The sequence below is a fragment of the Triticum aestivum genome, chromosome 5D, assembly GCF_018294505.1.
Source record: "Triticum aestivum cultivar Chinese Spring chromosome 5D, IWGSC CS RefSeq v2.1, whole genome shotgun sequence".
NCBI lineage: Eukaryota > Viridiplantae > Streptophyta > Magnoliopsida > Poales > Poaceae > Triticum > Triticum aestivum.
The window spans coordinates 480,989,565-481,000,342 of record NC_057808.1 but is presented as its reverse complement, the minus strand read 5'-3'; the positions used below and the strand labels follow the sequence as shown (position 1 = coordinate 481,000,342).

The 10,778-nt window shown below is 47.2% G+C and overlaps 1 protein-coding gene and 1 non-coding gene across 2 annotated transcripts; both read left to right on the top strand.

The window, feature by feature from the left end:
* The first annotated feature begins 358 nt into the window (after positions 1-358).
* Positions 359-3,842, top strand: LOC123122971 (probable xyloglucan glycosyltransferase 9). Its single transcript, XM_044543359.1, has 5 exons — positions 359-1,486; positions 1,571-1,879; positions 1,981-2,271; positions 2,366-2,479; positions 3,137-3,842. The coding sequence occupies exons 1-5, from the start codon at positions 722-724 to the stop codon at positions 3,782-3,784; spliced, it is 2,127 nt and encodes a 708-aa protein (XP_044399294.1). The 5' UTR covers positions 359-721; the 3' UTR covers positions 3,785-3,842.
* A 6,445-nt stretch (positions 3,843-10,287) lies between these two features.
* LOC123126807 (U5 spliceosomal RNA) lies at positions 10,288-10,407 on the top strand. The gene has a single exon (XR_006462023.1). It is a non-coding gene; the product is annotated as a U5 spliceosomal RNA (small nuclear RNA).
* Positions 10,408-10,778: the final 371 nt, after the last annotated feature.

The window sequence follows — 10,778 nt, the reverse complement described above, 5'->3', positions numbered from 1 at the left end:
TTTTTTTTTCTAAATTAAGAGCATGTGGTATTATTTTCTTCGGTTGCAATCGCAACGGCCTTTTGCTAGTTAAACAAAAAGTTGAAACATGCACAGGCTTTATCTTGTTCGAAAGCACGGGCCAAAGGGTAAAGCCGAGGTCGGTACCATGCAATTGCATGATGGATCCCACCCGGAAGCCAAACCACAGGAAACGCGTGAATTTCTCACCGTAATTATCTCCGGTAGCAGCAGCAGCAGCAGGAGTACGAAGGAAGGTAAATAAATAAATTAGGGAAAAAAAGGACATGCGGCGAAGTAAAAGGGAATTAAGGCAGGGAAAGACAAAGGAAGGAAGCGCCGTAAAATATTTGCCCCCACGGCCGGGCCGATCTCTCTCCCTCTGTCTGTCTCTCGAGACGCGTCGAGCTGTTCCCAGCCCGTCCCTCCTCGTCCTCTGCCCGCCGCCCTCCCCCCTCTTCTTCTTAAAGCTCTAATGGCAGTGGAGTGAGCTGCGCACTCGCACAGTGGAGTCTTGAGGTGGTAGTAGATTGGGGCGCGGCGGCGGCGGCGGTGGTGGAGTCCGAGTCGGAGGGGTGGAAAGGAGGGAGGAAGGAAGGGGCGCCGGGGGCCAGGAATAGTGTGTGGTAGAGTGGGCGCCTAATTTGGGGGCGGGGGGAACGAAAGGCCCAGGCCCTTGGCCGGAGGGAGGGCGGGGGTTGGGTTCTCGGACCGGCCATTCATGGCGCCGTGGACCGGCTTATGGGGCGCTAGGGCCGGCGCCGGCGCCGGTGCCTACCGGGGCACGCCGGTGGTGGTCAAGATGGAGAACCCCAACTGGTCCATCTCCGAGATCTCCCCGGAGGACGCCGAGGACGAGGACTTCCTCGTCTCCGGCGCCGGCGCCGCCCGCCGCCGCAAGGGCGGCCGCGGGAAGAACGCCAAACAGATCACCTGGGTGCTGCTCCTCAAGGCGCACCGCGCCGCCGGCTGCCTCGCCTCGCTGGCCTCCGCGGCCGTCACCCTCGGCGCCGCCGCCAGGCGCCGCGTGGCCGACGGCCGCACCGATGCCGACGCCGGCGCCACGCCCGGCTCGGCGGGCGAGAGCCCCGTGCTCCGCTCCCGCTTCTACGCCTTCATTAGGGCCTTCCTCCTCCTCTCCCTGCTCCTCCTCGCGGTCGAGCTCGCCGCGCGCTTCCACGGCTGGGACCTCGCCGCCTCCGCCCTGGCCCTCCCCATTATCGGCGTCGAGTCGCTCTACGCCTCCTGGCTGCGCCTCCGCGCCGCCTACCTCGCGCCGCTGCTCCAGTTCCTCACCGACGCCTGCGTCGTGCTCTTCCTCATCCAGAGCGCCGACCGCCTCATCCAGTGCCTCGGCAGCTTCTACATCACCGTGAAGCGCATCAAGCCCAGGCTCAAGTCCCCGGCGCTGCCGGACGCCGAGGACCCCGACGCCGGCTACTACCCCATGGTGCTCGTGCAGATACCAATGTGCAACGAGAAAGAGGTCAGTGTCGCTCGCTCTCAAGCCGCACCATTAATCCCCTTTCCAAATTCGCAGCCTCGTAACCAGCCATTGTTCGTCGTGCAGGTGTATCAGCAATCAATTGCGGCCGTCTGCAACCTCGATTGGCCGAGGTCCAACTTCTTGGTTCAGGTTTTAGATGACTCCGACGACCCGACGACGCAGTCGCTCATCAGGGAGGAGGTCGCGAAGTGGCAGCAGACCGGGGCCCGGATTCTGTACCGGCACCGCGTGCTCAGGGACGGGTACAAGGCCGGGAACCTCAAGTCGGCCATGGCCTGCAGCTACGTCAAGGATTACGAATTTGTTGCCATCTTTGACGCTGACTTCCAACCAAACCCCGACTTTTTAAAGCGCACTGTGCCACATTTCAAGGTAGATTCAGGGGAATGTTTGTACTACTACTTATATTGTTACCAATCGTTCATGGTTTTAGGATTCCAGTTCTGATTTGTCAATTGTTTTGCTGTTTTCAGGACAATGATGAATTGGGGCTGGTGCAAGCGAGATGGTCGTTTGTGAACAAGGATGAGAACTTATTGACTCGGTTGCAGAACATCAATCTTTGCTTCCACTTTGAGGTGGAGCAGCAGGTGAATGGTGTCTTCTTAAACTTCTTTGGGTTCAATGGCACGGCCGGCGTGTGGAGGATCAAGGCGCTGGAGGAGTCCGGCGGGTGGATGGAGCGGACAACAGTGGAGGATATGGACATTGCGGTTCGGGCGCATCTCCATGGCTGGAAGTTTATCTTCCTGAACGATGTCGAGGTATTGTATAATGAACAATTTCATCTGAATTGTATGTTTGACAGTTGTGCTGACCATTTCAATTGAGCTGAAATGTTTTGTCTTAATGTGACAGTGCCAATGTGAACTGCCAGAGTCATACGAGGCTTACAGGAAGCAGCAACATCGGTGGCATTCCGGTCCAATGCAGCTATTCAGGCTTTGCATACCGGACATCATCAAGTCCAAGGTGTTGTTATGCTCTTTTTCTTGCACCTAAGCAGAATGGACTACAATTTAGATAGTGCTATAACCTAACTAAGATGTGGCAGGTGAGACGTGCTCCACTAATATTAAAATTGCTGGCGAAAACTCTGAAATGTTATTTCTTTTGAATTGAGAATTGAGAGTATGTAAACACCCAATTCAGCATGCGCTTCTCGCATTTTGTGGCGGTCGCTTAGGTTACACTTTGAAAATGCTTTGTCATCATTTGCCTTCAGCACACTGCAATTTTTTTTAGAAAAGGAGGATGACCCCCGGCCTCTGCATCTGGGCGATGCATACGGCCACTTCAGCACACTGCAATACAAGTACTCCCTCTGTAACTTAATGTAAGACATTTTTGCAGTTCAAATTAAACTGCAAAAACGTCTTATATTAAGTTACAGAGGCAATATATAACACCGTGCCGTACTTGCTATTAGAATTTGTTTTAGAATGCAGAAATTTAAATTCGTGACCGACTGTGTTTAAAACGCAACTGTTATAATTTGTATAAGGATGCAGGAGTTTAAAAGGTAACTGTTTTTACATTCTTTATCTGTTATCATGAAAATTATGTACCTCTCTCTAATATAGTAGTATCAATTTAGTTGTGTATTAACTCTGCTTTGTTTTACTGCAGATTTCGGTGTGGAAGAAATTCAACCTGATCTTCCTCTTCTTCCTACTCCGGAAGCTCATACTACCCTTCTACTCCTTCACGCTCTTCTGCATCATCCTCCCGATGACCATGTTTGTGCCCGAAGCCGAGCTCCCGGACTGGGTCGTATGCTACATCCCTGCCCTTATGTCCCTGCTCAACATCCTGCCGTCCCCGAAGTCGTTCCCTTTCATCATCCCATACCTGCTCTTCGAGAACACCATGTCGGTGACCAAGTTCAACGCCATGATCTCGGGCCTGTTCCAGCTCGGCAGCGCCTACGAGTGGGTTGTGACCAAGAAGTCGGGGCGGTCGTCGGAGGGCGACCTCATCTCCCTGGCGGCGGCGCCGCCCAGGGAGCTGCGGCACCACCCGAAGACCGGGTCGGCGCCGAGCATGGAGGCGCTGATGGTGCTCAAGGAGCAGCCGAGCCCGAAGAAGGAAGGGAAGAAGCAGCAGAAGAAGCACAACCGGATATACAAGAAGGAGCTGGCGCTGTCGCTGCTCCTGCTGACGGCCGCCGCTCGCAGCCTGCTGACGAAGCAGGGTATACACTTCTACTTCCTGCTGTTCCAGGGCATCTCCTTCTTGTTAGTAGGCCTTGACCTCATAGGCGAGCAGGTCGAATGAAAAAAGAAAAATGTAAACATGGACACGATAGATTTTAAAAGGCAGTGGTTGGCACCAAGGGAGTGTGATGTCCCGTGATGGTGTTCGAAGCTCTCGGCCGGGGTTCCAAAGGGTTTATGGGGTTAACCGCGGCGGCGCCGGATCGGCCATGGCGCCGGCCGCGAGCATGGTCGGAATGGATGAGATCGAGAGAGAGAGGGGGTTCTGGTCCTCGTAAGAATGTGTAGATATAGCCTTGCGGATCTGCTGAGCTCCTTGCAAGCAGGCATCTCCGTTCCATTCTTTTGTAGCGAGAAATTTTTGATGTTGTCTGTGGGGATCATGTCCCAGGATCGGTCACGGTTGATCGCTGACGAAAAACCAGAAGGTGGCAGATTGGGAGCCGTCCGTAAAAACTCATATGGTCCTACCTGCAGTGTGGCAGATCCTTGTTACCAGGTGGTGCATGGTTGATCTGGTCAATGTGTTTGGGTTGGCACCGGCAAAGGTGAGACCGCCCTGGAGGGCGTCACATGATGGGTGGCTTTTCGTGTGTAGTAGTATGAGCAAAAGTTCTGCATCTAGGAGTAGATCCGGTCAAGAATGGTTTCCACCTGTCAAAAGGTTGTGGTGAGGCGCTCATGATGAACGTTTAGAAGCAGAAAATGTCAAATGGGAAGGAGCTTGCATGGTACGTTGTTGCCAGGTGCCCTGGTCGTTACATGGCTGGAAATCTTGGTGCCACAGCTGGAGACCATATAATCACCTGAGCGGTGTAGAATACACTACTCCATGAATGTTCCACTTGTGCAGAAACGAATTAAGTAGTCTCCAGGTGCGAGGGAGGTGTCATTTCCAAGTACGTACTATTGTGGTATAAGAATACCACGGTCCCTATCCAGTCCATTCATTACAGGGAATACGCAGATGGAGACGATCAAAAAAAATGAACCGGCCTGTTGTCGGGTGCACTGGACTGGAGGTGAGTTTTTCTTTTTCTTTTTTAGAATCGACGGGAGGTGAGCTGTGGGTAACTGAATGAGGAGTGGCAGGCAGAGCTGAGGTCGACCTGTACGTGCAGCCGTGCTCAGTCCGCCTCACCTTATCTGCATTTCTGCATCGCGTGTGGCTGCGAGGGGTACAGCTGTATGGAAGGCGCCCATGCGTCCTGCGTTGCTGCTGCTGCTGCTGCTGCTGCGGTAAGCGCATTCCGCACGACGTTGGCGCGTGTGCGTGGCCGTGGACCAAGTGGACGTCTCATTTCTTTCTAGAACAACTACTTGACCGGAAAGTGGTAGTGATGCTCAAGTGCAGCTTTGTCTGATGCTTGCTTGTGTGTCGTGATTAGGGAGCTCGCCCTCTCCTTCCTCTTGCAGCACAGCCACAGTACAAGCCAAGGGACGGGATTGGTCAGGGGGCACGACGGTGTGAGCCGGCCTCGCCTACGTACGTGCGTACAACCTAGTGGACCGTCGCGCGTTTGAATTGAACTCGGCCGGTGTGATGATTGCGCGTGCATGGTGGCAGTTGAGCTTGTAGAGTAGCCATACGTAGCCTTGATGATGACGGTGATGGTGTCACGAATTATTGCTTGCACGAGTTGTTTGTAACACTCCTGCTGCTTGCTGCTGGGTCCCTTCCCTTGATTGCGTTCCTCCATTGCTCCGGCTTCGCCCTAATGTAATGGCCCATCTCTGGGTTGGGTTGAGAGTGTTTGCTCCACTCACGTTGATTTCCGCGGAAGGAAATTATCAATCATGCCTGGCGAGGACAAGCCGTGATCGATGCTCCAATTATTTGCGCCACCGACAAACACACATGGTAAACGCGGTGTAGGTGCTACTGCGTGGTCTGCCGCTGTGGTGAAGTGCGGCAACAACATGTGGCCGACTTGATAGTTAGACCACGCAACTACGGTACAGATCCGGCCGTCCACAGTTACTACTCCGCGAGGAGTAGCTGGTTTATTTTTATACTCCCTCCGTTTCTAAATATAAGTCTTTGTAGAGATTCTATCATGGACTACATACGGATGTATATAGATGCATTTTAAGTGTAGATTCACTCATTTTGTTCCGTATGTGGTTCATAGTGGAATCTCTTCAAAGAATTATATTTAGGAACGGAGGAAGTATTTTTTAGCAAAAGAGGGTTTCCCCTCCAATTTCTATTAGAGATTCCAAGCCCAAGCCAAATTCAGGTCTAGTAGTCTGATACAAGCCAAACAAAATAAACGATGCAAATAAAGGAGAGAGCCTAGCCAGCGAGCAGACTCTCCCTACATGAACTAAAGACCAGACCAACCACGAGGACACCGCTAAAGTTTATTACAATCCATCCAAAAGGAGGCGAGCTGAAGACACATGAAACAAATGACAAGATCTGAAGATTCTTCTCCCTGAAGCTTCACATTTGCAGTCTTGGAACTCCGAAGCGCCAGCCCTACGAAGCTTTGCAGATTTCACTTGTCACTTGTCACTTGCCCCCAGTATCAGCGTTCTTTTCCCTGGGTCATTTTTCTGCAAAATAGCCCAGTCAGCGATCCAGTTGCACATTCTTTTAACGATCCCAATCGGGTCGTTTATATTTTTTCTGCCAAACACAATATCATTCCTACTATTCCAAATTGCCCAAAGCAGATGTACCAATCAAGACCATTTTCTTGTCATTTTGCTGAAATTGTTTAACCAGTTTCCAAAACAATTATCCATGTCTTTTGGAATTTTTTAAGGTCAAAAGCACATCCTACCAGACTCCAAATAAGTCTAGCAACAGAGCAAGAAAAGAATAAGTGATCAACATTCTCTTCTTTTCCACAGAACACACAGTGTTTGTATCCTTTCCACACCCTTTTCAGCAGGTTATCTCTGGTCAGAATACTCTTCTTGTTCAAGAGCCAAAGAAAAAACTTAATTTTTGCAGGCACTTTAACTTTCCACAGAAATTTATGTGGAAAGCCAACATCAGATTTAGCTAAATGTAGTTATAAAGATTTTACAGAAAATTCCCTATTAGCAGTCAGCATCCACACGGGTTTGTCCCTCCCTCCATGCATTATTATTTCCTCACATCTCCTCTTTAAGCTATCCAAGAGATTTTGATATCCTCCACAAATTGTTCTTCTGAAAGACATAGCCCCCCAACCTTTATCTATCACTCCTCGGACAGTAATTTCCCTGTCCATTATTACTAATGGAATATAGTGAGGGATAAGCCTCTTTCAAAGGTTTATCATCCACCCAGCAGTCTTCCCAGAATCTTGTATTTCTACCATCACCAAGTTTTTTCTTGATGTGAGGGAAGACCAACCCCCTAATTTTCAGTAGGCTAGACCAGAATTGTGAATCTCTTTTTTTTGTACTTGACTCAAGAAAGGCATTTGTCTCCGAGATATTTAGATTTAATAATATCTTGCCAGAGCCCTTCTTCAGCCTCAAGTTTCCAAACCCATTTAGCAAGCAGAGCAATATTAAAGGTCTCAAGATTTGTTATTCCCAGCCCACCTTGTTGTTTTGGAAACAACAAGTTTTCCAATTAACTAGATGATATTTCTTCTTATCTTCTTCAGCTTGCCACACTAATCTAGCTCTATAAAAGTCAACTTTTTTCCTAACTCCATCAGGGAGTAGGTAAAAAGACATCATATAAATGGGAATATTTGTTAAACATGATTGCACCAGTGTGACTCATCTAGCAATATTGAGCAATCTGCCTTGCCAGCAGGCACATATTTTTTCAATTTTTCCAGTCACATTTCTCCACACACTATTCCTAATTCTTTTATTGTGAACCGGTAAACCTAAATATTTCAAAGGCATTTCTCCAAGGGCACATGTGAAGATCTCTTGATATAAATTTCTCTTACACTTAGCTTCCCCAAAAAGGTAAATGTCACTTTTATGAAAATTAATTGTCAACCCTGACATTTGTTCAAAGGCAGTCAATATGAATTTTAAGTTTCTGGCTGATTCCTCATCATCCTGTATCAGGAATATAGTATCATCAACATATTGCAACATATTAACCCCATTCTCATGAATGTCAGTAAGTTACCCTTTAATGTAACCTTCAGTTCTAGCCTTGTCCATTATTATAGCTAGGGCATTTACAGCTAGGTCAAACAGCAAAGGGGAGAGAGAATCCCCCTGCCTAAGTACCTTAAAAGTTTTGAAAAAATGCCCCACATTATCATTAACTTTCACCCCCACCTGACCCCCCCTCATGGTGTGCATCACCCAGTCACAACACTTATCAGGGAAGTTTTTCAACTTGAGCATTTTGTGGACAAAAGGCCACTTAATTTTGTCATATGCTTTTTCAAAATCAACTTTAAACAGCATAGCATTCTGTTTTTTGTATGAATTGAATTCAAGGCCTCATGAAAAATAACCACCCCCTCATGATATATCTACCTTTAACAAAGGTAGTTTGAATGGGTGATATTATAGGATTGACAACCTTACTAAGTCTGTTCATTAAGACTTTAGTAATGATTTTGAAACTAACATTTAACAGACATATAGGTCTGAATTTTTGAATCTGTTTAGCATCCTTAACTTTAGGAACCAGAGTAATAATTCCATAGTTAAGCCTAGCTAAATCAACCACACCCCTGTGAAAATCATGTAGAATTTTTTTAGATCATTTTTAACCATATCCCAGACGTTCTGGTAGAATTGAATAGCAAACCCATCAGGCCCTGGGCTTTTATTCCTTTCCATGGAAAAGACAACCTCTTTAATCTCATCCATGGAGATGTTTTTGATCAGTTCTTCTTGTGTCTGAGGAGAAATCCCCTCAGCCCCTTGAATGTTAAGATTTATACTGGAAGTCTCAGCTTGTCCAAATAGATTTTTGTAGAATTCAGTGATGTATTCCATAAGTTCTTTTCCCCCTTCAATCACTTCCCCATCCTGTTCTAAATAATTCTATTTTTTCTTCTCCTCCCATTCACTTTGGCATGATAATACCTAGTGTTAAAGTCTCCCTCTTTAATTTCCTTGTCCTTATATCTTTGCAACCACTTAATTTCTTCCAGCTTAAGTATCTCTTTTAATTCTCTCCGTAGCTCTTTTTGAATGTCTCTTTCCTAAGCATTAATACCTCTAGATTCAGCATTTTTGTCCATCACATCTAACATACTCAACAATTCTTTTTTCCTTTTTCTATACGTAGCATTTGCATTTAAAATCCACCCTTTTATTTTCTGTCTAATATTCCTAAGCTTTTTTTGCCAAGTGTCCATACTGGACCCATTGCAGTTAACCTCCCAATTCTTTTCAACAAATTCTTTAAATCCCTCCATATGCATCCATGCATTTTCAAATCTGAAAATGGGTGGAGTAGTTTTTTGTTCCCCTGAGGCCAACAACAAAGGGGTGTGGTCAGAGATTTCTCTCTCTAAAGCAGTAACCATGGTCATAGGATATCTATCTTCCCAATCTGGGCATATTAGTATTCTATCTAGTTTCTCATAAGTGGGTCATGGCAGATTATTTGCCCAAGTGTATTTTCTCCCACTTATAGGGATGTCTCTCAACCCAGCATGCTCTATTATAGCATTAAAAACAAAACTAAAATGATCAATCCCACCTTGTTTATTTTTCTCTAAGCTATTTCTAATGATATTGAAGTCTCTTCCAATGACACAAGGAAGAGGATTATCTTGATATAGTCTGGATAATTCAGCAAGAAAGGCCGCTTTCCCCTCTTTTTGAGCATCACCATAAACAGTCACCAAGTTCCAGCTAAATTTAGCTTTTTTGTCAAATAAGAGCCACCTTACAAAGTAAGTACCTTTTTCTACTTGCAGCAAATCAAAGTTGTCACTGTTGACCCCAACTAGTATACCACCAGAATTGCGCCTAGGAGCAGTCCATTACCAGAGGAATTTTTTTCCTCCAGAAAGGTTATGGAGTTCATTCTTTGAGTATCCCCCTTTGATAGTTTCTTGTAAACCCACAAAATCCAAATGTTTTTCCATAATACTTTCCCTAATAAAATTTCTTTTAATATCCTACCTGATCCCTCTAACATTCCAAAACATCCCTTTCATTGTTTATTTTTCCTTTTTTCCTCCCCCAATTGATATGGCATGCTTCCCAGCACTAGAGGGGGCTCCAACATTCGACGGATAGATCGATCTTGCCAGCCTTGCTAGCATGCACCGCCCACAAGTTTACACAACATTTGGTCTAAGATACCTGCACATGACCGATTTTTCCTGCAAGATTGGTGCATGGTTTCTGAGGGGTCACCACTCACGAACAAAGGTGAGACAAATCTATCTAATAATCTTCTTACTATAAAAAAAGAACAAACCCACGCGAAGGGAAAGCCCAAGCATGGTTACTCTATTGGGGCCATGTGCGTCACTGCTGTGGGCTTTGCTGGTGTGGTGGGGGAGGAGGCAGCACAGAGAAGAAGCCAAGCATTTGGATTAGTCCCACCTCGACTGGCTAAGCGAAAGAGGGCAGGGAGCTAGGCTACATAAGAAGTCAGGGTATGCACTGTTAGAGGCACACAACTGTGTGGTGAGCACAAAGCGAACTATTCTTTCGCCTTTTACTAAAGAATACCGTGTGCACGCCACACTAAGCATCATATGCTAATTTTTAAAGGGTGTCTTCTCTTTATGAGAAGGACCCAAGAAGTCTGAATTGTAAATCTTACTGTTGTTTAGACGTCTTCCATTGGATCAATGCGCACCTCCTCTCCCCTCTGGTGGCCATCCTTGTCGCGAGTCCCCACCCGCATTCGTCCTCGGCCTTGTGCTCGCCGGCAACCCGCGCTCGCCGCCCACGCTCATGCTCGATGTCGCATCCTTTGCCGCCCCGCTTATCGGCCATGGCAACTCCGATGGAGATGGCCGCAGCACCCCATCATCGAGCTCGCGCCGTACCTCGCCCTCAATTTGTTGGTTATAATTAAAAAAATCACGGGTCGTATAGCAAAAAAATTATGTCGTTCATGGATGTAGTAGAAGACAAACGCCGGTCGTAGCAAAAACGAACGA

Bases quoted from the DNA above. Each gene is read 5' to 3' on its own strand.
- LOC123122971 (XM_044543359.1), top strand. From the start codon at position 722: ATGGCGCCGTGGACCGGCTTATGGGGCGCTAGGGCCGGCGCCGGCGCC. The intron at 1,487-1,570 runs GTCAGTGTCGCT...TTCGTCGTGCAG, and splicing joins CAATGTGCAACGAGAAAGAG to GTGTATCAGCAATCAATTGC. The intron at 1,880-1,980 runs GTAGATTCAGGG...TGCTGTTTTCAG, and splicing joins GCACTGTGCCACATTTCAAG to GACAATGATGAATTGGGGCT.